The following is a 27,793-nucleotide window of genomic DNA, read 5'->3' on the forward strand; positions in this document are numbered from 1 at the left end:
AAAGTCGTTTCCCGATTCGACCATCTGGGGGGCTGGAGGGAGAGGAAAAATTGAAAAACATGAGGTATTCTTAACTTACAAATGGGGGATTGGATCTTAATAAAATTTAATATTTAGAAAAACCACGTGTCTCAGAGCTCCTATTTTAAATCCCGACTGTATCCGGTGATATTGGGGGGAGTTGGAGTGGGAAACAGGAAATCTTGGAAAACGCTTAGAATGGAGAGATCGGGATGAAACTTGGCGGGAACAACAGGCACAAGTCCTAGATACATGATCGACATAACAGTACTGAATCAGCTCTCTGACCCCCTAATGAACCACACATTTCCATTTCTGGACAAGTATCCGATTATGGGGTGTCGTTGCAGGGTGTCCTGTAAATGATTACAGTTGGCAAGATTCACTTTTCTGATAACTATTTACTGTAGACCTACTTCATTATATTATCAGCATTGTATAATGAAACTGGGTGTTTGAGGAATTCATCTCAAATTGTCTCTAAGAACCCCGAGAAAAATTTTGAAATAGTCGCCTAATAATACACCTACTGCATGATCTATAGTTGTAGGTGTTTTGTATGGTTATACAGGCTCTTTTGAATAAAGCTGGATATGTATTTTTGCTTTGCTTTTAGGTTGGTAAAGATACATGCTATTCCAGTGATGATGCATTGCTGAAGCAAGACATGCCTCCTGCACTCTACCGAGTTGAGTCTGCTGCAAAGCTGCTAGAAGAAGCTGCAGCGCTAATTAAAGAAGATGCCTACTCAGTTCCTGCAAGGTAAAAATAAGCTTTGACCTCTATTTTATTAATGGTTGAACGCTTTTATGTGATTCAAGGGGTAAGTTTTCTTCACATCATGTGTTCTTTTGGCTGTCCTATGTATATTTAGAACTCGGGATGTTGAATGGCACCATATCTAATGATGATAAGCCAAACTTGAAACTATATGTTTTAATTATTTAATCTGCATTTGCTTAAACTCAGTACTCTGATAGGTCCTAAGTAGCATTTCATGGACTGTTAGACAATTGTTTTCCCAGAAAGGATAAACAAGAAGCATTTTAAATCACATTGAATGGGGCCAATAATAACATAGCAAGAATATTACAACTTATTACTAATAATTATTATCATAAATTTATTATTAAAATTACTGGGGCACAAACTGTGAAACCCAAACTTAATCTATCACACTGTTTATCAGGAGCGTCCTGCGGGGATGGGGGAGGCTTCTTTCTAACCCTATGTTTTCAGCCAATCGTTAAAAAGAAATTTTACTGGCTCAGTCTCAGATGATGAAAACCAAAAATTGAGTAATTTTAATAGCAGTATCGAAAAACTAGTACGTAGTAATTATCAACCAGTGGTAAAATCCATTGCCCTCACCTCCAAACATTTTGGCAAGTAATGCCTCTGCGGTTTATTGATGTTACCAGGTGCCTGGTACACAAAAGTCTAATCATAAAAATACGCCTAGTTCAACATTTTGAGCGAAAATGCGCACTGGAAGTACAATTCTTCCAATTAATTATCTTTTGAAAAACGCGCTGATTTGAAGAATTCAAGGCAACCACCCTAAGAAAGAGCTCGAGTGGCGTAAATATTTCTTATTTGGCAACACTGCTATGTGTCAAAATCGTGGGACTCGAAAACAACAAAAAAGTGCTATCCCTTTCAATGGTTTAAGTACAATTGGTGATAAAACTACTTCATTAGTTTTGAAATTATTCTTTTTCCTTCCTTTTAGGATTGAATAAGATGCAGTAATGAATGTTATAAGAAGTTTTGTTATAGTATGGTACAAGAAGAATATTATAAGAAGCGTAATAAGAGGCATTAACTTAATTTTATTAGTATGAAAATATTTAACGAAAATATATTATTAATATAATTTTAAGAGAAGAACAGCGTGGCTGTAGGAAAGGCAGAAGACCTTAACTATAATTCTGTGCTTAGATCAATGCTTGAAGTGTTCTAATAATTATGCTCTTTCTGTCCTGAGTTTTTTAGGCTATGAACAAGCAATGGCTTGGTATTAGTTTTATTTTTGCAGTAGAAACATTTCTTCTTATCTGAATATTTTAGTTTTGTTTTATAAAGTGGAATTCGTCAATATTTATCAATAACTTTGGTTACAAATAATAGACATTTTCTCATATCCACGTAATACAATGACCGCATATTAGAGATAGTATATAAGACAATGACTTAGTCATAAATGTATGCTGGGTAAACGCCCCCCCCCCCCAAAAAAAAACGAAAACTAACGAGATAATTAATTAGAAACCAACTTTTTATAGGGCACCTTAAAGACAACAATCTAACAAAACATGACTTAATCCTCTGGAATCTCTTCCACGCCCCAAGCCTACAACTAAAAAAAAAAAAAAAAAACGAGACGAAGGGAGGAACAATTACCAATAACCAGACCAAAGCACAATCTTTGGTAATATATCCAGGGTTGCCGCCCGGTGACAAAAAACACTAGATTTTAATTGATTTTCTTGTTGATTTAGTGATTGTCTTCAATAATCTAGTTCTAGTGATTTATGTGGATATTTAGTAATTTTTTTTTACAAATAATAGTTTATTGGTTACAAATAAATAGATTACAAATAATAGACATTATGTCATATCCGTGTAATACAATGACCGCATATTAGAGATAGTATATAAAGCAATGACTTAGTCATAACTGTATGCTGGGTACCCTCCCCCCACCTCCCAAAAAAGTAAAAAAACAACAACAACTAGCAAGATAATTAGCAAGAAACCAACTTTTTGTATGGCACCTTAAAGACAGCAATCTCACATAACATGACTTATTCCTCTGGAATCTCTTCCACGCCCCAAGCCTACAACTAAAAAAAAGAAGCGAGACGAAGGGAGAAACAATCACCATTAACCAGACTACAGCACAATCCTTAGCGATCCATCCAGGGTTACCGCCTGGTGATAAAAAACACTAGATTTTAATTGATTTTCTTGTTGATTTAGCAATTTTCTTAAATAATCTAGTGATTTATGTGGGAATTTGATGATGATTTTGTTTAAGTAATACAATCACTAGATATGGTGATAAATCACTAGAGGTGGTGACCCTGAATCTATCATCCTTCAATAACCTCTCATTCATTATAGCCTCAGAAAGTGATGTGTAAGCACACTTTTCGCGAACTTGATTAGTTGATATGCAGTTAATTGAGTACCTAAACTATTCTTAAGCAATCCACATTGCCGTCAGATATCTTACGGCAACATCTTCAGATATTACTGAATATATGGATACCTTATTTAATATCTTCTTATATCTTCTCTTGGAAAACATTTAATTTCAGTTCAGTTCACTTTATTTATAAATCAAATACACTTAAATAATATGCAAGTACCCGCCTCAATAAAGATACAAAAAAGCACTTGCGAGTGGGCGGGTACATAAAGCTCATTTTCTAACTAATAATTCACTACACAAATGAAACAATAAAAAAAAAAAAAACAATAACAAACAATGTCTCATCAACTGTTGATGAGTAACCAATCTCATAATAATAAACAGAAAAGAGAGAAAAAGGAAAGGGAAAATAAATAAAAAAAAGAACTATGAACCTTGGCCTAGCAAATACCTTTTCAATTTATTTTTTGATTACCCCAGGTGCTCAGCCGCCCGAATGCTCTCTAGAACAGAATTCCGCACATTTAAATTCGGTGTGGCTTTTAACCTAATCAATTGAATATATTTAAATTCATAATTAAGTATGTAAATAAAAGTAAAATTAATATGAATCACATAAAATATAAATAAATCCAAGCAAAATAAAAATAATAAAATAAATGTTAACATAACAAAGAAATAAAATTAATATTTAGAATAAGTATACCAATTCATAAATTAAATAAATTCAAATTGGAGCATATCGTTTGTTACAGCAACGTTCTTTCCCTTCTTACATATTGATGTGAATCATGAGTATAGAGTACACAGCTTGAAAAGCGATTCCAGAACTACTTGTTACTGATAAAACTGAAAGCAGTCAATCACAATATTTGGGACACACGGTTAAGATGAGCCACCTACTCCATGATGTTTGGCGTAGGGTCCTTCCACGAATCAGAGGACGCAGACGGTAGAGAATGTATGAATGACGTTATCTCGAGAAGCAGGCTGAGCTATTGAGATTATTCATTGAAGATGTTGGATCCGAAACACTGGAAAAATTGTCATGTAGAGGTGGCGTTGTCGCCGAATGCGCCAGCTGGTGTGCGAAGCCCAGGTCTTAGTAAGTAAATTGTTAGCTATAATTGACCCCCCGCCCCAAGTGCATAAAATTCTGAGTTGAGGCCTGGTCTTTATAATTCCCTTTGCAAACTTAGGCCTCGGAATCCAAATCGTTCCTTCAATTCAAAAGAAACCTGGGTTTTCCTCCGCAATCGCGAAGGCAGTTGACCCAATAAAAACAATTTGATAAGAAAACGTGAAAATGTTTCAGCCAGTGATCACTGGAGAAAATGCAAGTATCCTGGCAAGGACTTTAAGCTGTAGGCTACTCAGTACAACAAATTGAAACATAAATAAATTATAACAAGAAAATGCCTAAAAGGAAGTCATGAAACGAAACATTGTAAAACAAACTTTAAGCTACTCAACAAAACTCTTGAATAAAAGCTTGATTATATTTATGTGCATTTTCTCAAAACTTCTTTTTTTTGTAGTCATCTCCGCCCCAAATTTTTTTTAGCTGTTATTTTTATGCTTGAATAACTTTGAGTCGTCATTGTGCCTAATCAAACTCATGGTGTAAGACTTATGATTGGTAGGACTTTGTAAAATTAGGTCTTCACTAATATTCCTGACCAGATTTTATTCAAGTCTTAAAAATTGCCAACCCTAGTTTTAAGCCATGCCAAGTTGTCCTAAAACTTGACAGTGTTATCATTTTACCTTTTTATAGGAAGAAATTGATCGAAGGATCGCGCGGTATATTGCAAGGGACTTCTTCTCTTTTATTATGTTTTGACGAAGCTGAGGTGAGAAAAATTGTCCAACAATGCAAGAAAGTAATAGATTATTTATCAGTTGCTGAGGTGATCGAAAGCATGGAAGATCTTGTACAGTTTGTCAAGGATTTAAGTCCATGTTTAACAAAGGTATGTATACTCGTTGTTTATTTGTAAACTTTAATTTTTGGACTAGCAAAAAGATAGTGTTGGTGACCTCTTACTGCCTCCCTTCACTCGCTCAAGCCTTTGGCCCTAACAAATACCCTTGGACCTTCGTACCCTACTAATGTGACCTTGCTAAGCCTGGGCCTTCGGCCCCTGCACGCTTTTCATTTCTTTTGGAACTATATTCTTTTTTTAACCTTGTTCTTTATGACATTTGTTGTTAATGGTGTAAGAAAAATACACCTTCAGATCGTTGGCTACTTTGGGACGCCTAGATTTTTCTACAATGCAAATTAAACTGGCATATCTGTGTTATGTGTGGCAGTTACTTAAGTACGTATGTCTGGTCTGGGGCCCTCAAGTGCACGGTACAGAATATCTCTGCTTTTACATTAAAACTGTACAGAAACATGTTGCATAAATCACGTTCGGTGCAAATTATCTTTCTTATGAGCCCGCCCTCAAGTCGCTAAAAATGCCCACTCTCCGAGAGCGCAGATACGAATTTATGTTCAAGTTTGGACACTCACTAGTCGTGAGTCAGAAGCATTGTTCGTTGCTGCCACTTCCTTATTCAAAGCGTCTGCCAACCCGAAGCAGGTATAAAATTAAATAAAAAAACAAGTTTTTTTTAGCTGAAAGTAAGGAGCGACATTAAAACTTAAAACGAACAGAAATTACTTCGTATATGAAAGGGGCTGCTTCCTCTTCAACGCCCCGCTCTTTACGCTAAAGTTTGACTCTTTCTCTCAACTCTGCTTTTTAAAACAGTAAAAAACTATAGCGTAAAGAGCGGGGCGTTGATGAGGAAGCAGCCCCTTTCATATACGAAGTAATTTCTGTTCGTTTTAAGTTTTAATGTCGCTCCTTACTTTCAGCTAAAAAAAACTTGTTTTTTTTTATTTAATTTCTGAACGTTTTTGAATCAATGCATGTTTTGATTTTGGCTCTCTGCAGAGGAATAATTAACATGAAATTTGCAAGTTTTTTTTTTTTTTTTTTTTTTTTTTTTTTTTTTTTTTTTTTTTTTTTTGGATAAATGGCTTTCTCATAGTTTTGATCGAATGATTTGGAGAAAAAAAGAGGGGAGGAGGAAGCCTAGTTGCCCTGCGATTTTTTGGTTACTTAAAAAGGCAACCACAACTTGTAATTTTTACGAATGTTTTTATTAGTAAAAGTTAAACGTAACTTATAAATTAGCTTACGTAACGCACTTTTGTAATCTCATGTTTTTATTACATATATGAGGGTTTCACCCCCTCGTCAGTACCTTGCTCTTTACACTAAAGATTAAATTTTGTCCCAATTCATTAAGAATGACCCCTGAATCACAAAAGCCGTAGAATAAATAGTTGAAATCACTAAAAATAATTTAGCGTAAAGAGCGGGGTATTAGGAGGAGGTGAGCCCCTCATATGCGTAATAATTTCTGTTCGTTTTAAGCTTTAATGCTGCTCCTTACTTCCAGTGGAAAAAACTTTACATATTTATTTTTTCATTGTTTTTTTTTTTAAATAATACTAGAAAATCCTGCGCTCCCTTCATGGAAATTTTCTTCCCCATGACAAATTCCTCGGTGGAAAGTTCCTCCAACATATCCCCCTCTTGTCAACCCATCCCCCAACCAAAAAATCCCCCTGAAAACGTCTCTACACTTCCCAATAACCATTACTATATGCAAGCACTGGTCAAAGTTTGTAACTTGTAGCCCCTCCCACGGGGACTGTGGGGGAGTAAGTCGTCTCCAAAGACATAGTTATAAGGTTTTTTGACTACGCTTAATATAATGGCTATCTCAGAATTTTGATCCGTTGACTTTGGGAAAATAATTAGCGTGGGAGGGGGCCTAGGTACCCTCCAATTTTTTTGGTCACTTAAAAAGGGCACTAGAACTTTTCATTTCCGTTAGAATGAGCCCTCTCGCAAGATTATAGGACCACTGGGTCGATACGATCACCCCTAGGAGAAAAAACAACAAACAAACAAATAAAACACGCATCCGTGATCTGCCTTCTGGCAAAAAATACAAAATTCCACATTTTCGTAGATAGGAGCTTGAAACTTCTACAATAGGGTTCTCTGATACGCTGAATCTGATGGTGTGATTTGTGATTTTCGTTAAGATCGTATGACTTTTAGGGGGTGTTTCCCCCTATTTTCTAAAATAAGGCAAATTTTCTCAGGCTCGTAACTTTTGATGGGTAAGACTAAACTTGATAAAACTTATATATTTAAAATCAGCATTAAAACGCGATTCTTTTGATGTAGCTATTGGTATCAAAACTCCATTTTTTAGAGTTTTGGTTACTATTGAGCCGGGTCGCTCCTTACTACAGTTCGTAACCACGAACTGTTTGATAAAACCGTCGAGATGCCATACCAATTGTTTTACGAATTCTTTTGTTCCTTCTTTTTGTCAGTGAATTTAGTCGTTTGTAGTTCGTTCACTATGTAATTTATTGATCTTTTATAAACTTGCGTAATTTAATTGCGGCCTAGGCCAAAATTATGACAGCTGTTTTTATTAAATTAATCTTGAATCTTGTTGGCAACCCATTACTAGGTTCTTGGCCTATATCTCTTTTTAAAAACAAAAAGAGATTTTTTTATATAAACTAAGTTTAATAAACAAAAGTTTAATAAACTTTAATAAACAAAAGTTTATTTAATTGCATAAATTATTAAAGTCATAAAAAGGCTAAAATAAGGTCATATTATTTACAATTTTTTCAGAAAAAAACCTTAGATAATTTATAGACCTCTAAATAAACCTTGAAAAACTGCTCTTTACACTAATCTTCCTTGCATCCGTTTTATCGGTTCGTCAGGTGGCGAAACTGTTGCTGCTGCCAGGAAGAACTGGTCGAATCCCTGACTGAATTTTAAGCGTCACTTTTGAGTCAAGTTTGAAGATCATAGATGTTGCAGTGACTGGAAATTAATAAAGTGTGGACAACGGCCCATAGTATCTAAAACTTGGAAAATAGGCTTTTTAAAAAACTCCAAATGTTAAACATTTCTATTGTAACACTATTTCGAAAATTTTGATTTTCAGTCGATTCAACTGAAGAGTAATTTTGTATTACAAGAAGGTTCAAATTAAAAAAAAAAGAGTGAAACGCCTCAAACTTGTGTCTAATTGGAGTAAAAATTACACTGTAGTAATTGCTATTGTCGATAACCTTGAATAGAGGTCTACACCCCCACCTTGAAAAACAAGGAAAACCCTATTTTATATGGATAGCACTGATGCTTCTCTCTTAAAAAAAGCTCTTAGAGGGATTGAGCTTGTCGAACGAAACCCAATTGTCAGAATAAGCCTTGGTGCTGAAGTGCCTGTTTTACTATTATTTTCACTATAGTTTGTAGTAATTACTATAGTAATGCTTTACTATAATATATAATTACTACAATAATGCTTTATTATTACTTTTAATATAATTTATAGTAATTACTATAATAATGCTTTACTATTGCTTTTACTATAATTTATAGTAATTACTATAATAATGCTTTACTGTAATATATAATTACTATAATAATGCTTTACTATAATATGTAATTACTATAATAATGCTTTACTGTAATATATATTTACTATAATAATGCTTTACTATTACTAGTCATTTTTAATTCTCCTTTTTTTATTCTTGTTTTATAAATAAAAAACAAGAAGGTCAGCAAACGTAAAAAAATAGATTTTTTCTAAAAATAAAATTTAATTTAAAAAAAAAGGATCAGTGTGCATTATGTAACTAAAATAAAAATTAAACCAAAAATAAATTAAAACGAAAGTAAAGATCATGTACTGAATTTGAAATAAATTGAAGACATTAGAATATTTAGTGGCAAAGGAAAAAACTATATCCGAATAAATATCGAAATGCAGCTATGCAGACTCAACAAGCCTAAGTAAGCCTTGTATACCTGCAATAGGGAGATTTATACTTTGTATATAATTTGGCTAAGAAGAAAGTAAATACATCACTTGATGCCCTTTTATGCTCTTTCTAAATTTGATAATTACTTCAGTTGCAAATTCTTTCTTGAGTCCTAAAAGGGTTCAAAACAGCTCATAGTAACCAAAAGTTTAAAAATTCATTTCTAATAAAACTGTCTAGTTAGAAAATTGACATTTGTAGCTGATTCAGGAATGGCAATTATATTCTTAATAATAAAATGTTGTTTTTGTAAATAAATTCGAAGGAATTCTCAAAAAGAGCCTGAAACCCCTTGAAATGGTAGGGAGAGAAAACGAATAATACACCATTGGAATCACCGTTGTTGAACACCCTAAGTAGGAAACTTACGGCCCCGATCTTGAACAACAAGGAAATTGAACAAAATGACATTTTTGCGTGGGTAGTAATCTTTTTCTTTTTGGTTCTGCTTCTTTTTTTATTTGCTGCTTATAGGATACTGAAACATCATAGAGTTAATTTAGCGCCTATCAGAAGCTAATTTCTATATCTAATTAGTTTTAAGTAAATATGCAAGACTATAGACAAGGTAATAACTTACCTTTTGGAGCTCCATTAAAGGCTCAAAAGAGAATATGCCCCGGGGGATGATTATTATATTTAAGAAGAGCGTAAAAAATGGAACAAAGCTATATATTCACTTTCTTCCTAGCTAAATTATATGAAAAATATAAATTTACCCTGAAATATATAATTAGGCCTGGGGACTTGATAAAAACGTTGATCCCCTATATACGAACTAAATTTAACACTGCTATTAATATTTATGTTTGCATATATAGGTATCCAGAGAAGTGGATTGCCGTCAAAAGGAGCTTACTCATCAAGTGCATCGGGAAATTTTGCTTCGTTGTCTGGAACAAGTCAAAACGTTGGCCCCTATTCTGATTTGTAGTATGAAGATATTCATACAAATTGCAAGTCATGCCGGAAAAGGAATCGAAGAAGCCAGTGAAAATAGAAACTATTTGGCGGGTAATTAAAATTTTTGAATTTGGAGGGTAATTTGAATTAGTCTTCATCAAACGTTTAACCAGGAAAGTACTAAAAAGTTTCAAGAGACTAAGTCTGTATATATTAACCAAACATGTTGCAAAACACTACATTATTCCCAGGAATCCAAAAAAATCAAAAGAAACTGAGGTTTGCTAGATGAATATTTCGGCTCTATATCAAAGGACTGTTGATTTTGGACTATATTCAAGAATTATGATTCTAGGAATTTCAATTTTTATTGATCACGCATTTTATTGAGTCTTGTTTTATTTTTACATATGCTTTTCACTGTCATAGATTAATTCCTCATTGTTTCACCCGTTGTTGATTCTATTTTGCTTTTTGTTAGTATGGTTAATACTTGAATCAAATAGTCAATTTCAAGGGTTTTTATTTGATAAAAGCTGAAAAAATATTCAAAGCTGTGTAAAATAACAATGCATCTCGCGATTAAAAGAATTCTTTCAGAGGTACCCAATATATTACTAATGCACAGAGTCTAGTTCCAAAATAATGTCTTAGGCTAGTTTAATTATTCGGCATAATCAGGAAAATACATTTAAGCTCAACTGTCAAGTGGGTCTGTTATCTATGGTCCAGTGTTAAGCCAAAGTAAAAAAAAGCAAAATTTTTTAAGTTTCATAAATGAGCTTCATGGTTTTTCTAGTAGGCATTGATTGTTTTTTTTTTCTTCTTCTTTGTAATTGGAGACTAACACGAGCTAAATTTCTGGTCAGTTTCTCATACTCTTTGACATCAGGAATTTATTTGAGTTTTAAAAATGATCCTAATGGTTTCTATAGGTGGCATTGATTTTTTTTCGCCGTTTTTTTTTAATGAATTTCTTTTATTACTGTTAGTGGAGGCTAATGCGAGTTTCGTATTTGATCAGGTCTTCACGCTCTTTGACTTGGGGAATATGTTTAAGTTTTGAAAATAAGTTTAATGGTTCTTTCTAGATGGCATTAATTGTTTTTTTCTTCTTTTTTTGTTGGAGAGTAGCATGAGTCTTATTTCTTATCAGTTTTCTATGCTCTATGCTCTTTGACTTGGTGCATGTAAGGTTGTTTTAAAAATGAGCTGGATCGTTTTTCTTGATGGCATTAATTGTTTTTTTTTTCTCTTTTTGTTTTATTGGTGACTAACGCGAGTTTTGTTTCTCATCAGTTGGTCATTCTCTTTGACTTGGGGAGTTGGAAGACGAATTTTTCAACTAGCTAAAAATCATTCTATGTTTTTTGTTTTTCATCAAACGGTATGGATGCTTACTATTGATACAAACTATAATATTAATGTAATACATTATATCATAATGTATTTGAAATACTACTATTGTTTTGATTCTTTCAGGTCGAATGTCAGATGAGATCCAAGAGATTATTCGTGTTTTACAGTTGACCACTTATGACGAAGAGGAGTGGGACGCTGATGACCTAACAGTTGTGAAAAAAGCAGCTGGTGTCATTGATAGTAAATTACAGGCAGCCCTTGATTGGCTCGAGGTCAGTTATTTTACCTTTTTCCAGTAGTGTAACTTCATCAAAATACTGGGGATTCAGCCTGAAAAATTCTTCCTAGCATACTTGCATTTGAAGAAGACTTTTAATTTCTGATTGTTTTCTCGATCTCTCCGGAAATCCGTCCTTCCGTCAAAATTTTCCCCGGAAATCTAAACTCGCTGAAAATAATCCCTGGATAATTCACCCGGAATGTCTCTACATGTAAAATGAAGTTGACAGGGAGAAAGTAAGGAAATTAAAAAGAATTTCGTATAGGAATTCTGTCAAATTCCCCAGTTTAAAATTACATGACATGTCTTTGACATGTCTTGTAATTTGACATGTCAAAATTAAAGACATGTCTTTATATTTCCCAATGACAAATACTATACTTAAGCGATGAACAAATTTCATAACTTACAGGCCTCTTCCTACTGTGGAGGGTCTTTTACTCCTAAAGACATAGTTATTGGCTTTCAAATATACTAAAAAATGGCTATCTCAAAATTTTGATCAGATAACTTTGAGGAAAGAAGGAGCGTGGGAGAGGGGGGCCTAGTTACCCTCCAGTCTTTTTGGTCACTTAAAAAGAACACTAAATCTTTTAATTTCCGTTAGAATCCAACCTCTCCCGATCTACTAGGACCGTTATTTCGATACGATCACCCCTGAAAAAATTTTCAAGCTAATACTCTTTTGTGAGGATCGCAGAAAAGATAATCTGCCTCTTCCCCAAATCACAAAATTGTAAATCCACCCTCCCCCCCCCTGAGTAAAAAATTCATGAAAGTTTACAAAGTTGTATATGACCCAAACGATGTATGAAATTCGTCACGACACAACTTTGAGTAAAAAAAGGTATAACTACCTAACTGCTATAAAATCTGGCATGCTCTAATGAAACCTACTGTTTATTTGTTAGGCCTCTCATGAGAAGTAATCGCTTGCCTTTAGGCTACAGAGACAAAAAGGACAAAATATATAGCCTGCTCTCTTGTGAACATCTTAAAATCTCCTGGCTGTCATTGTAAAAGTTTCCTGGAGTAACCGTTGCCCATAGGATTATTTGGCATGATCATTTTCCGATTATTGATTGGTTCGGTGCTATGGACAGGGAAACACTTAATAGACTTATATACTTATGCACAAGTCCTGATCTTTCTTCTGGAAAAAAGCGCAAAATTCCACAGTTTTGTATATAGGAGTGTGAAACTGCTACATTAGGGTTCTTTGATGTGCTGAATCTCATGATATGCTTTATATCAAGATTCCTTGACTTTTAGGAGGTGTTTCCCCCTATTTAAAAAATCAGGCAAATTTTCTCGGGCTCATAACTTTTGATAGGTAGCACTGAACTTGGTGAATATTATATATTCGGAATCATCGAAATAAATTAATTTTTTTCATGTATCTATTGATATCAAAATTCTGTTTTTTTAGGGTTTTAGTTACTATTGAGCCGAGTTGCTCCTTACTTACACTTCGTTACCACGAACTGTTTCATTTTTGCCTTAACCTTTATTTTTCAAACCTCAAACAAGCTACATTTGAAACGACTCCAAAAAAAACAAAAACAACCTTTTCAGCCTTTTGAAAGGCAATATTAGATTGACGATTATGGGGAACAAAATCGTGTTTTTCGTTGCTTTCGAGCAATTGTTTAGATGATTTGCCTAGTGAATTTTTTTCTTGAGCCACTGGCAACTTTCCACAAATCAGGAACGAATCATGGTGGGCTCGAGGTCTCCCTGGCTTGGGTGTAATTTTTAATCACACTAATGAGGATCGACCTTAAAGTCATCAAAATTCTAACCTGTGATTCTGTTAAGCTGAAAAACTTCAAAATTCTACCTTACGCAAACATAAAATAAGAAAAAAATTATCAAAATTCTTGACAGAACCCCCTTCCCCCTAGATAAAATTAGAAACATGACAGGAATGCTCATGTTCATTTTTATGTTCTATTTAATTTTTGCCATAGTCGTATAGTAAAAGATCAGAGACTCGAACCTCTGAATTTATTTATTTATTATTTATTTAATATTTGTAAAATTGTTTATTTTCTGAAACGGAAAAAGACTTTGCTGAACTATTTTGTCGGAAAAAGAAATTATGGTAAACTATTAAGAAATTATTTAATTTGCATATGTGTTATTCTGATGAATCACTAACATCAAAGAGAATATAAATTAGCAAGGGCATTTGAAAGTAAAGATTGAAGCTTTCCTTTTGAGTGTTGAACGTTAAGTTACCGTGGTGTCAATAGAAAAAAGAAAATTCTGTAAATTTGTATTATTGTCAAATATAACGACTCAATCCGTCCTTTTTAGTCTCGCCTTGATTTCATAAGAACTAATATCGGAGTCTCAGTTCTACATATTTTGATATGGGATTTTTATGGGATTTTTTTTTTAACATTTTAAGGGAAATGTGATCAAAATTCTAGGATAACCATTTAATTCAGCATAGTTTATTATGCTACAATAAACTAATTTGAAGGAGTATTTTCGCTTTACATGCTCTCGCTCGCTGTATAAATCTCCATCATGAGCACGAATGTGGCAGCGACAAATTCCTCCCAGTCACCTGTCCAATTGAAAGTGTGTCATATATTATGCACAAGTGTGGCAGAACCGCACTTGAGTGCCAACTATTCTTAAATTCAGCCTTCAGGCTGGGTTGTTGCTAACAAGGAAGGAACTAAAAAGTAATAAAGTAAATCGAGAATGGAAAGCATTAAAAAAAGAAAAAGAGCAAGAAAATATGTAATCATTTACCCGACTAATTCATACTGTTATGTTGTTGGGTATTTTGCATGTGTAATTATAAGTCCAGCTGTCGTGTCCACATCTGGAGCATATATCGATGCCAATAATGTTGACTGTTCGCGGGAAGGAGGGTAAGGAAAAATTTCCCTCAAAGTTTTTTTGCCCTCACTTTCAAAATTTAAAAAATAAGTTTTTATTTACTTATGAATTTTGAGATGGTGTGATATGTTTGCAAGAACCTAGAGACAAGTGAAGAGCTGATTTCTCATGAAAAGTTTTTCACATCTGATTTTATTTTCTTACATTTAAGTTTTTGGGCTTGACTATAACACATGGAAAATTTAATTTTAGAGATGACAGTTTTGTCCATGTTTTGATTAGAAGCTTTTTTGTTTTGGCTTGTCATTCCAAAATGAATTTTGAGATGGTATGATATGTTTGCAAGAACCTAGAGACAAGTGAAAAGCTGATAGTGTCTTTTGACTTTGTGTAGTAATTACTGGATTTTTGACAAAATTTGTTACTTTCATTCTTATGAGTTGTTTGACATTCTAATCACATGTATCACTTCTCGGCCTTTTACCTAAGATCAAAGAGTAGTATCTGTTCTTATCAGCTTATTTTTGATACAATCCCTACATGGGACCCAGAATATTAGACTGAATTTTGGAAACCAAAGGGATGTAGGAGCTTTCTCTGCTCCCTCCACGCGTTAGCCCGGTATTGCAGTACCTCCGGGATTGGTGCACCCCTTTCGAGGGGAAAACTAAGCAGATGAAACCGATGTTAACATGCGAGTAATAAGCTTTTTCAAGTTTAATAGACACCACACTTACGGCTTCCTAGTCCTTGAAATTTGGAAATCACATTTTTTATCTAAGAAAAAATGAAAAATTCTATATAATTTGTAACGGTTGATGGCGCAAAACGGAATTAATCCATCCTACCACCCTTGACTTAGACAACAAAAAGGGGAAAATAAGGGGATAAGGGGAAATAAATAAGGGGAAAGGGGAGCTATTAAGACAGAGTACTCAATATTCTATTATTTGAAAAAGGTTGTATATACCTGTGTCTGTTCCACTAATTCTAGCTTTAGAGTTGCATTTCAGAAAACTATATTTATGTCGAAAGATATTTGAGAAATGTTATATTTTTTCAAATCATACTTACCCAGGGTTGTCACTAAGGCTGTTTGTACCATTTTTTTGTACGTTTTAAGTAAAAAATTACTTAAAGAAAGAAAACTATCGAAAAAGGGGTTTTTAAAGGCCAAACGACAATACTGAAGAAAATACAGAAAGCGAAAATTTCAAGAGAACATCTTCTTCAGCGCCAAGAAAATAATATATCAAGGAAAAAACAAAAATAAAAAAACAAACGCGGAAAGTACAACAAAACCAATGAAAAAAAAAAACAAAAAAAAACCGCCAAAGATTAAAAAATAAAAAACCAAAAATTAAAAGAATTAAAATCAAATATCTAATAAACAATAAAAGTGAGCTATTCGCCAGTATCTGTGATTTGCACAAAATCCAAACAAATTTGAACTGCCAACGACGGATACTAACGAACAACTGAGAAATAAAAGAAACAAATCAGTCACTCGAACAAACGAAGCAGCAATTGAATAAATCGGAGAACTAGGTCACCTGTTTTCTGATTTTAGCCATTGCATTTCTTGCGGATACCCTTTGAGACCTAAGGGGATGATGATGTATTTGATTATGTGATTGGGGAAGTGGTTCAACGTTTATTTCAGGAATAAATAACTCATTTATTTCAGGAATAAAGGACTTATTTATTGTTAAATCACCTGAATTTCTGTTCAAAGCTAGACCTAAATGTTGGTATTTATAAATTTCAACAGCATTTCTGTAGTGCTGGACAATACCTTTGTCATGCAGAAATAGGCTAGCTTTTTTTATTGTTTATTAGGTATTTGGTTTTAATTCTTTTAATTTTTGGTCTTTTATTTAATTTTATTTAATTTTTGGCTTTTTTTTCATTGGCTTTGTTGTACTTTCCGCGCTTGTTTTTGTTTTTTCCTTGATCATATTATTTTTTTTCGCGCTGAAGACGAGAGGCGGTTGTTCTCTCGAAATATTCGCTTTCTGTGGGCCATTAATAGCCTCATTTTTAATCGTTTTCTTTCCTTATGTTATCGCAGGCCAATGTGGTTTAAGAAATTAAAAGGTTATTTTACGTTACAGTTTTAAAAACTTTAAATTTTTATTATGTTTGAATTTATGTTACAGTTATGCTACGCTTTTGAATAATGTTGCATATTTTTTCGGAAATTAAATTTTTCCCGTGACACTGATGACACTGACATTCTTGACATTAGTGAGTATCCCCCTTTTGCCATCGAGAAACTCAGTGATAAACTTAATAGAGTGAAACTCAATTTTAGTCAATGAAAGTTCTGACAGGAATGGATCTAAGTTGTTGGGGATTATTTGTCGTTATTTTTGCTTTGATTCAGGTAAATTAAGGGAAGAGTTTTTTGCTCTTTCTGAGGTTCGCGATGCCAGCACGAATGGTTTGTAGACTCTTATTTGTATGGTATTCAATGACTAACGCATTTCTTACTCGAGTATAATTGGGTTTCCTTTAGACAGTGCCAGTGTAATGCTAGGTAAACGGAACACCCTGGCACTTTAAATTAAATAGATTTACCCTCGCTTGCCATTATTTTTTGTGTTTACCGTTTGTTCTCACTCTGTTCTTCTGTCGCATGCAAAAAACTTCCATCTGACATTGTACAATTCAGTCATGACTTTTATAATAATATTTCATGAAGTACAAAGGGACAAGCAGGGCTAAAAGAATTTCAGCTTTTTCTACAGGTTGCGGAGACTCATCTGATCTATCCATGTGCAGCAAGATGGTTGGTGCTTGAATCTGTTATCGACCGCTTGATTGAACAAAGGGCGGTACTCACTCAGTATTGAAAGTAATAACGTGTGGAGCCACATCTGCTCTATCCATGTGCAGCAAGATGGTTTGTGTTTGAATCTGTTGTCGACCGTTTGATTGAACAATGGGTGGTACTCACTCAGTATTGAAAGTAATAGCGTGAGGAGACTCATCTGCTCTATCCATGTGCAGCAAGATGATTGGTGTTTGAATCTGTTGTCGACCGCTTGATTGAACAATGGGTGGTACTCACTCAGTATTGAAAGTAATAGCATGCGGAGCCTCATCTGCTCTACCCATGTACAGTAAGATGGTTGGTGTTTGAATCTGTTGTCGACCGCTTGATTGAACAATGGGTGGTACTCACTCAGTATTGAAAGTAATAGCGTGCGGAGCCTCATCTGCTCTATCCATGTGCAGCAAGATGGTTTGTGTTTGAATCTGTTGTCGACCGTTTGATTGAACAATGGGTGGTACTCACTCAGTATTGAAAGTAATAGCGTGCGGAGCCTCATCTGCTCTATCCATGTGCAGCAAGATGATTGGTGTTTGAATCTGTTGTCGACCGCTTGATTGAACAATGGGTGGTACTCACTCAGTATTGAAAGTAATAGCATGCGGAGCCTCATCTGCTCTACCCATGTACAGTAAGATGGTTGGTGTTTGAATCTGTTGTCGACTGCTTGATTGAACAGTGGGCGGTACTCACTCAGTATTGAACTTACCATTTTTAGAAGGAAATGACACGAGTGCTCTCAATCTTCAGGTGGGTTGGGTCAATCCAAAAGCGAAATTGTTTTATTGCTTCCTTAAATAAATGTTACCCTTTTTTAACAGATTAAATGTCGAATTTCAGAGTGTAGACCTGAAAGTCCTTAAATTAAAGTCTATTGTTTAATATCTTCTTCCAGAAACAGGATCCAATTTCATTAGCGACTGTCAGCTGAGGCCTAGAAAAACCTGTCCATCTACAATTGATTTTTAACATCCTCGAAATTTCAGGAGAGGAGTTCAGATTTCAGCACGATGGCTGGTGTTTGAATCTGTTGTCGAAGGCTTGGTTTTGACAACCAATGCATAGTGTGAGTTTTCCAAGCAATAAGAAAACAAGTTATTATGGCATTTGGAAAAGGTTCAAGTGCACCAAGATATTCTGATGAGGAGATATAGCTTGATAGAAAAAAGTAGATATGTGATATATTGGAAAAACCTGATACCAGTCGGAGAAAACTTCGTTCACTTGCAACAAACAGTCAACGAAAAGAAATTCAACGTATTCGGATATGGTGCATTCTGATAAGCAGGAGTCATGGAAACATGACGGAAAAACCTGGTATAAATTTGAAAAATCTTCATTTTTCAAAAATGAAAAATTTCAAAAATCTTCACAGCCTGATGCTTCCTGTTTTAGACCTGTTTAAGACAGTATTGTAGCTGAAAGACCCATATCCTTGTACAATTTCTTTAATGACTGCTGTGTATAACTTGAATATGATAACAGTCCATGTCTAAACGAAAGGGGAAATGAAAGTCCAGCCTTCCAGTGTTCAAGGAAAGATTCCGTGGAAATGTTTACTCCTCCAATAATGCCAAATACAATGAGAGATTAGATAAAAGAGCCGAAAATTTTATGAAAAGCCCATCACAGCGCCGATGGAGATACAATATGACCGAATTAATGGTGTTGCCAGATCACGCAGTTCCCACAACAAAGAGGTTAAATATCCGCTTAACATGTTATTTTCAACAACAACATCTTCAAACATTATAAAGGTGTAGGGTTTTATTAAGGATGTTAATTCTTTCAGAACTGAAATCAAAATTCTTGTTATGTTAAGTTTGTAAATGAAAATTTTGACATTTTATATTTTTCTATGCCTACTTAAAGATTTTTTTTTACACTAATTCTTGGAGGTGTCAAAAATTTTCTTGTTGTCCTAAATGAATGAAATAGTGTGAGCTCGAAGACTTCGAGGGGTACAATTTGTCATGCTAAGATCAGCATTGTTAGGTAGAGATATTTAGAGGTAATTATCTGAAATAAAAGAAGGAAAAAAAATCATTTAGCGACAGAGAGCAAAATGGGTAGAGCTATTTTCCGTAAGATATGTTGATAGGGTGGAGACAGTCCTAGATTTTTAGAAACATATGTTTAGACATAAAGGTAAAATCTGGGCTCATGCATATCTATATTCCAGCTGAAAGGGAGATGAAGTTTGGTTCTTATGAGGAAAATATGTGCAAAAAGAAGAATATATATTGTAGTGCTATTGAGTTTACGTTGAGAGCCAACTCTCACTTTTCCTCAGTAAAAAATTGTCTTTGTCTTTTTCCGTGCCCGACTTCGTCTTTTATAGCTAAAGGATTATCGGCGATTGTTAAAATTCGAATTTGCGAATTAAATTAGTATTGGTTGCCGAAACTATATGCCGCTAGAAAGAATCTTCGTTTAAACCTCCCTTTTCCTGCTATTTGGCTGTATATGCTTTTCTACAGGGGTGGGCAATTAAAACCCGAGGGGAGAAGAAGAACACATTGAGTATTTTGGTTTGTGATGGCGATCTATAAAACTAATATTTATCATTAGAATTTCGTACTTGGGCCTTAAAACTGGTATTTATTAGATTGGTACCGATTTCTCTTGTGAAAGGAGACGAAATTGAATTTTGCAAGCCCTCGTCTTTTCTTTGTACATACTATCTCTAAAGCTGTATAAAACTAGAATTTGAGAGGGGGAGCAGATATTATATTTTCCTATTGGAAGGGATTGTTAAATCAACTGTGATGGTGATCGTTCGTACTGATCGTTAACATATGCGATTGGATCGTTAAAACTAGTACCAGTGCCCTTTGGTGTTAGAAAAGACTCAGTCGAGTCCTGTAAAATCTACCCAATTGGGCTACTTTCTGATCCTCAATATGTATGGGCTTATCAAGACCATAGCCAGGACTTTTTTTAGGGGGGGGAGGGATACAGAAAAAGACCTAAACAGCACATAATAAATTTGTTTATATGCATTTCTGTTAGGTTTTTGTGAGCCGGACAAAAATTTTGGAGGGAGGAGGGGTCAAACTTCCAACACCTCCCCTAGATAGGGCCTTGGGGCTTAGCTAACTAACCTTAGTGATGTCAGCTACTCTTTTTTAATACATTTTTACAATATTTGATGTATGAGGTTTGTTTAAATTAAAAGATGAGTTTTGTTTTTCAGGAAAAATATTGATTTATCCATTAATATCTATTTTTCCCATTTAATCCCCTGGGATAGAATACACTTGTGTCATCGCCTTTTCCGATCTTTGAAGGACTTCTTTGGTATTGTCTTGAGCTCTTCTAGCGATGTGGTCTTTTCTTTTGGTCAATTTTATTGTGATAATCGTGCTTTAAGTTTGATTATAATGTTGAGATAGCCATGTTTTGTCACGAACTATGACTCTTTTGAGCAGATCTGGGAATCGCCAGTGGAGCTACGTAATAGATCCTGAGTGATGTTAATTCAACTAGCTCAATGATTTCGAGGTTGATGTGGTAAGACAGTCAGGCTCCGCCAATAATACCTTCTTGACTATCTTTGAAGTTCTTATACAATTATAAACATTTTTCTGCCTTAATTTAGACTCTCCAAATAAATCCGTCCGCATTTCAAAGGCAGTGGAGCACTTAATTTTATCTGTTATGTAAATTTGATACGCATTCTTTGATGCATTTTTCGAAAACGAAAAGTTGTAAAGCTAGCAATAACAGGTCTAACGTTAATAATCGTGAAATATGAACTAACATGGAAAAAACTCGTACATGTTGTAAACACTCGTTAATCAAAACACTCAGTATATGTTGGGAGCCAGTTTACCAGCATAGCAAAAAAAAAAAAAATTAACGACTAGAGTTGCAAACTGCAAAATTTCGAAATTTACCTTTTTTTTGAACATTTCTCGTATATTCAATCTGTTATAGTCTATACTCTCATGTATGTGTGATTACTATGGTCATTTTCAGAACAATAATTTGTATTTTCAGGACTCTAATGCCTTACGAGGTGGCGTTGGGGAAAAATCCTTGAGGAATATTCTTGAGATGTCAAATCGAGTTGCAGAACGTGCTCTGCCAGAAGACGCTGAGATGATTTCAAAGCATGTCTCCGAAATTTCATCTCTAACGGATGCCTTGGGAGAACTGCGTGCTGATGGAAAGGGTAACACACCACAAGCAGAAGGATTGGCTAGAAGTCTTAAGGGCAAACTAGTAGAATTGTCTAAGCTGGTCAACTCGTCTGTTCAAAGAGCTGAAAGATCTGGAGTGTCGCAACCTGCTCATACTGTTCAAGTGAGTTAGTTAGAGATTAAATAATAGGCCAACTTTTTGTCGAGTTGGTGACCATTAACATAGATGCACAAGGAGGGGGAGGGGCTTTCTAAGGTGTGTCTGAAGGATCTATCGGAGAAAACTGTTAAAGTTTATCCTGCTGAACTGTATATAATCACTGTCTGAAAGTTCAATTTTTTCTTACCTTTTTTCAACTCCATTTGAAATGTTTCACTTTAATTTATGGCATAAAAATGACAATTCATCGTGTCGCATGAGCAAATTGACTAATTATAAGCAAATTGAATTTAACAGACTGAAGTTTGCATGTGATTTGTGTCTTCTTTTGAAATTATTTGCCTCAGTTTTCTCACAATTCTTGCCTGAGCTAGGCGGTAATTACCCCAAAGTAAGTCTGTTTAGTATAGGTAAAAGAGAATATATAAAATTTAAGCAATTTAAATTGTTACCAATCGAAAATTTAAATTTCTGAACATGTTTATTAAGCTACGAAATTTGCAATTCAAATTTGTGAACATAATTATCTTGCTACCAAATTTCTCATCAAACAGATTTGCCTTAAAATTAGCGGAAATCCCTTTTTTACAGTAGGATTAGCGGGTAATTAAGCAGTAATTAGTGGATTATACTGAATGTTACAGCATAAGTTTTGAGAAATAAATAATTAGCAGGTACCTGTATGGCAGCTGGAATAAATTTTCCAGGAATATTTCATAAAGGAAGAGAAATCCAATGCCGTTTTATCTATCTTTAGCAACAGGTAGGCGGACATGCGGGGTTGAGGGTCAAAAATTCTATATTCTCTGAGTTTCTTGGCCCTTTTTACGCTACTACTAAGCTATATCTTTCTTTATCTTATTTGTCTATCTTTATCTATAGCATTATTTGTTTTTTTAAAATAACTAAGGAGCAATTAACTTTTGCTCCTTTCTTTGTAATAGTACTAGAAAATTTGACAGTAGTAAAAATAAAAACCAAAAAACACACAAACAACAGCTAAGACAGGTATATTATTTGAAATACGAATCAGTAATACTTGAGAAGCTAATCAGAGTAGATATTATCAGTTTTTATGTGTGTTCAAAAATTTTTACTCATCGGCTAAGTCTTGATAATTTTTCAAACTGGTCCTCATCCTCAGACATGAATGTAAAAACACTGAAAAAAGGCTTTATTTCTATAATCAGTTTACTTGGTTCAATTTATTTATTGTCAATTTATTTCTCTAGTCAATTAATAAACTTCATCTGGAGGTTCTATCTTCATCTACAGGGAATAGATTAATGAAAACTTGTTTTTCTTACGAAATTCGTATATTTCATGCCTGAGAAGTAGCAGCGGTTAAGAACGCCAAACCACTGACCCGTAATTTCTCTGGCGGGATTCAAAATTGCTTTCGCTGAAGAATGATTTCATTAGTGTTGTATGGGAAAAATGTAGCGCAATGGTGATGAAAACTTTCATTAGAGTCTGGATTCTGTATCTTGGGGCATCTTCTAGGCTAGCAGGGTTGCCAACACCATGTAACTGACCAGAGTTTACTACAGCAGTGCCCCCCACCCCCTCCGCAAAAAGGGAAAACGATATTGTTTCTTCGTCATTGTTCTGCTGGGTTGGCTTTTATATGCTTTTATAAATATGCTACTACGTTTTTGACAGGGTCGTCTAGAGCAAGCAAGGAAATGGCTTACAAATCCTACAATGGACAATGCTGGTCTTGGCCAACAAGCCATTGGATTGATAGTTGCTGAAGGAAAGCGGGTTGCTGAAGGTCTGGCTGGAGAAAACAGAACAGAGATTATATCTCTTTGTAATCAGGTCGACTCATTGTCTCGTCAACTCGGTGATCTCTGTCGTAGTGGACAAGGACACCAACCTCAAGCTCAGGCTGTTGCCAGGTATTTTGACACCTACCATCTCTCTCTCTGTTTTTCCTTCTTCCTCTCTCTTTCTTTCTTTCTCTCTCTTTTTTCTTTTTCCCTCTTTCTCTCTTTCTTTTTCTCTTTCACTTTCTGTTCCTCTCACTCTGTTTCTTTCTGTTTCTCTTTATCTCGGTGATCTCTGTCGTAGTGGACAGGGACACGAACCTCAAGCTCAGGCTGTTGCCGGGCATTTTGACACCTATCATCTCTGTCTCTCTCTCTTTCTGTATATCTCTATTTTTTTTCTCTCTCCCTGCCTCTCACTTTTTCTCTCCAAAACTGTCCACAAAAGGAAGGGGTCTTCCGTTCAGATTCGAAATATGTTCATCCAAGTGTTGACAAATTGATATAAAAGGGCACTCTTTTGGGCCTAAGACCCCACCCCTGCCCCTCTTTCTTCTTTCCCACAGAACGATCCATGGACCTTCTTCTTAGTAGTTTATATGCAAACATAATGACACTATGAAACGACGTTTGACAAATTAGGTTTTCAATACTATCTGAGATATTATTTTTCTTTTGGCTTTGAATAAATTTAAAAGAGAAAAACATAACATATACTTTTTATTTGAAGAAAAATAAGCCATGTTTTCTTTTTGAAAAATGAAAATTTCCTTTTTACATTAATGTTTATTCAAAATATAATATTTGTACTTCAGAATCGAAAGCTTTAATCGCTAGATATTTTAAAATAACGTTTTTTTTTCACCAACGTTATCAGGCTATTTCAAAATAAACCTTAGAAATGAGGCGAAATAGAATTTTTAATGCCACATATTAATTATAATGCTTTTTATTTTTGTCAGTTTTGTTGTGTATTTCAATTTGTTGTTTCCCATCAACGTCATCACTTCAGTGTAATATAAGAATACGCTTTTTATAAAAAGCGTAATTTTTATGGAAAATTACTTAAATTTTATTTTACGTAATTTTTTTAATCTTTACATAAAAAACGTAGTTTTTGATGCTCCTAGTTTATGACTGTCGCAGAAATTGGATGAGTTAAAGCAGAGGATTCTAGGAGCGCTAGTAGGGTGGGTGGTTGCAATTTCGGTGGATATTGTAACTGTTAAAGCAATTTACTGAGGCTGCAATAACACCCAATTTAGGATGTTTAAAAAATAAGTGTATTTTCTCGAATCTTTTTCGTAAAGGACGTAATTCTTTACATAAATTTTTACGTAAAAGAACGTAATTTTTGATGCTCCCAATCAAGTATTCTTTTTCAGACTGTTGTCGCAGAAATTGGATGAGCTAAAGCAGAAGATTCAAGGAGCGCTAGTAGGGCGGGTGGTTGAAGATTTGGTTGATATTGTGACTCCTTTAAAACAATTTACTGAGGCTGTAACAGCACCCGAAGGGACTCCAAACAGAGAGAAAACCTTCAATGAAAAGGCTCAAGCTTTGGTTGATTTGTCATCACAAGCTGCACAGACTGCACGACTGGTTGCCGCTGGTGGAAGTAATGGCAATAAAAAACTCGCAGAATCTCTTATTGGTGTTGCAGCTCAGGTACTTAAATTTTTACCCTGAAATCTGTCTATTAAAGCTAAAAACATAAAAAATATTGAAATGATTATTGAGACCTAAGTCAAGATAAGTTAAGTCAAATATTGAAATGATTGAAACCTAAAAATAACTAGAAAATAGTTGTTTTGTTTACATAAAATTTGTATGTTAATGTCACATATAGTAATATCTCAGTTTTTACCAAAAAGTAATTGAAAATGTTTCTACTAAGCAGGATTCAACAACAACTTATTAAATATAATTCATGCCGGCTTGAAAACCAGTTACAAACAAAGCACGAATATGCTTGAAAAATGCAACCAGTACACAATTACTAAATTATACAACTAACCAAATCATCACTAAAATAAACACAAATAAAGAACAACAAAAAAAGATATTAATAGTAGATACAGAATAATAAAAAAAAACAGAAAAAAGACCAAAAACACTTAAATTGTCTTCTATCGTAATTCAGTCCCACACTTACCAACTGCCGGCAAGAAAATGCTTCTTTAACCGGTTTTTAAACTGCGTCACCCTTTCCACTTCCCGAATTGAGTCTTGAAAGGTTTTCCAGACTACCGGACCCGGTTGCTTTGCCACATGGGTTGAACGAACCGGATTTCTTGGCTCACTTACCAGGTCTTCAGCATTTCTTGTAGCATATCCGTGATAAAATGAATTAAAACGAAAAAATTATTAAAAACGTCAGGTGCGAAACTATTCCAACTCTGGAACACAAAAATATCAATCTGAAAATCTTTAATTTGATCAACATTCAAAATCCTAAGTTTCCTAAAAATCAACTGTGTACTTAAAACCCCTGTGTGAAAACCCCTGTGTAAATCAACTGTGTACTTAAAACCCCTGTGTGAAAACCCCTGTGTAAATCAACTGTGTACTTAAAACCCCTGTGTGAAAACCCCTGTGTAAAACAACTGTGTACTTAAAACCCCTGTGTGAAAACCCCTGTGTAAAACAACTGTGTACTTAAAACCCCTGTGTGAAAACCCCTGTGTAAATCAACTGTGTACTTAAAACCCCTGTGTGAAAACCCCTGTGTAAATCAACTGTGTACTTAAAACCCCTGTGTGAAAACCCCTGTGTAAATCAACTGTGTACTTAAAACCCCTGTGTGAAAACCCCTGTGTAAAACAACTGTGTACTTAAAACCCCTGTGTGAAAACCCCTGTGTAAATCAACTGTGTACTTAAAACCCCTGTGTGAAAACCCCTGTGTAAATCAACTGTGTACTTAAAACCCCTGTGTCAAAACCCCTGTGTAAAACAACTGTGTACTTAAAACCCCTGTGTGAAAACCCCTGTGTAAAACAACTGTGTACTTAAAACCCCTGTGTGAAAACCCCTGTGTAAATCAACTGTGTACTTAAAACCCCTGTGTGAAAACCCCTGTGTAAATCAACTGTGTACTTAAAACCCCTGTGTGAAAACCCCTGGGTAAATCAACTGTGTACTTAAAACCCCTGTGTGAAAACCCCTGTGTAAAACAACTGTGTACTTAAAACCCCTGTGTGAAAACCCCTGTGTAAATCAACTGTGTACTTAAAACCCCTGTGTGAAAACCCCTGTGTAAATCAACTGTGTACTTAAAACCCCTGTGTAAAACAACTGTGTACTTAAAACCCCTGTGTGAAAACCCCTGTGTAAATCAACTGTGTACTTAAAACCCCTGTGTGAAAACCCCTGTGTAAAACAACTGTGTACTTAAATACTTACCAATTAACCTCACTGCTTCATTTTGCTGAATCTGTGCTCGTTTAAAATTGCACAGAAAATTGTTAGCGCAAATCATGCATCTATGATTTTTATACGGCGCAATCAAAGATTAATATAAAAGAACTGAAACATGAGAAATTAGAAAATGTTGAAAACGTCTTAAAATCTCAAGACCACACGCTACCTTACACGCAACCACATTAGCGTGTCTTCTGCAGCTGAGATTCTGATCGAGAATGAATCCTAGGTACCTAGGATTTTACCTAATAGGCACTAGGTACCTAGGTACTAGGTACATCCTCAGACTGCTTTAACAAAGAACCATTTTTTGCTATTTCACTGGAAAGATTTGGTGATACACCCGTCCGATTAAACGGAATATAATTACTCTTTGCCGCGTTAGTGCTAAGTAAGCTAGTGTCTACAATCTCGCTCAACCCTTGCAGAGCTCTGTTTGCTGTCTCGATCAATTCTTCAAGAGTCTTCGCTGCCACAACAAGTGCTGTATCGTCGGCAAAAGGTGTTATAGACGCACCAGGAATACATAACTACATTATTTGGTCTCTGTCTGTTTGGCTTCAGCGGACAAGTTTTATCGTATGCAGTAGTTATGATGCTACTAAATTGCGCAAAACCTTCACATGGGTCTTCATGATTCAAGACAGATTCAAAATATGTTGCACTTATTTCTTCTTTAAACATCCAAACTTTTGAAGGCTTAATCTCTCGAACAATTTTATTTTGCTTTTTATGGCGTGACGCTTGTAAATCTAATTTAAATACCACTGAGAAATGATCAGATACCAAATTCACTCCAATATTAGAAAACACTTTTTGGGTATACTTTCAAAAGACAAACACATTGTCAATCAGGGTAGCAGAGTGATCTATGATCGTTGTAGGTATCGTTAGTGTGGGAAAAAGATCATTAGAAACAAAAAATCAGAAAAATCTAGGTTAGAACCACC

General features: G+C 34.8%; 1 protein-coding gene and 1 non-coding gene across 3 annotated transcripts in view; both read left to right on the plus strand.

The window, feature by feature from the left end:
- The first annotated feature begins 617 nt into the window (after nt 1-617).
- LOC136034505 (vinculin-like) overlaps nt 618-27,793 on the plus strand; it is an 86,880-nt gene continuing 59,704 nt past the window's right edge. For both annotated transcript variants that reach the window (XM_065715724.1, XM_065715725.1), the window contains exons 1-7: nt 618-783; nt 4,956-5,151; nt 9,932-10,124; nt 11,496-11,647; nt 21,350-21,655; nt 23,315-23,553; nt 24,807-25,089. In XM_065715724.1, coding sequence (XP_065571796.1) covers nt 689-783; nt 4,956-5,151; nt 9,932-10,124; nt 11,496-11,647; nt 21,350-21,655; nt 23,315-23,553; nt 24,807-25,089 — 1,464 coding nt within the window. In that variant the 5' untranslated portion in view covers nt 618-688. The remainder of the gene's footprint in view (nt 784-4,955; nt 5,152-9,931; nt 10,125-11,495; nt 11,648-21,349; nt 21,656-23,314; nt 23,554-24,806; nt 25,090-27,793) is intronic.
- LOC136035134 (U2 spliceosomal RNA) lies at nt 14,976-15,166 on the plus strand. Its single transcript, XR_010619352.1, has one exon. It is a non-coding gene; the product is annotated as a U2 spliceosomal RNA (small nuclear RNA).

The sequence above is a fragment of the Artemia franciscana genome, chromosome 13, assembly GCF_032884065.1.
Source record: "Artemia franciscana chromosome 13, ASM3288406v1, whole genome shotgun sequence".
Lineage (NCBI taxonomy): Eukaryota > Metazoa > Arthropoda > Branchiopoda > Anostraca > Artemiidae > Artemia > Artemia franciscana.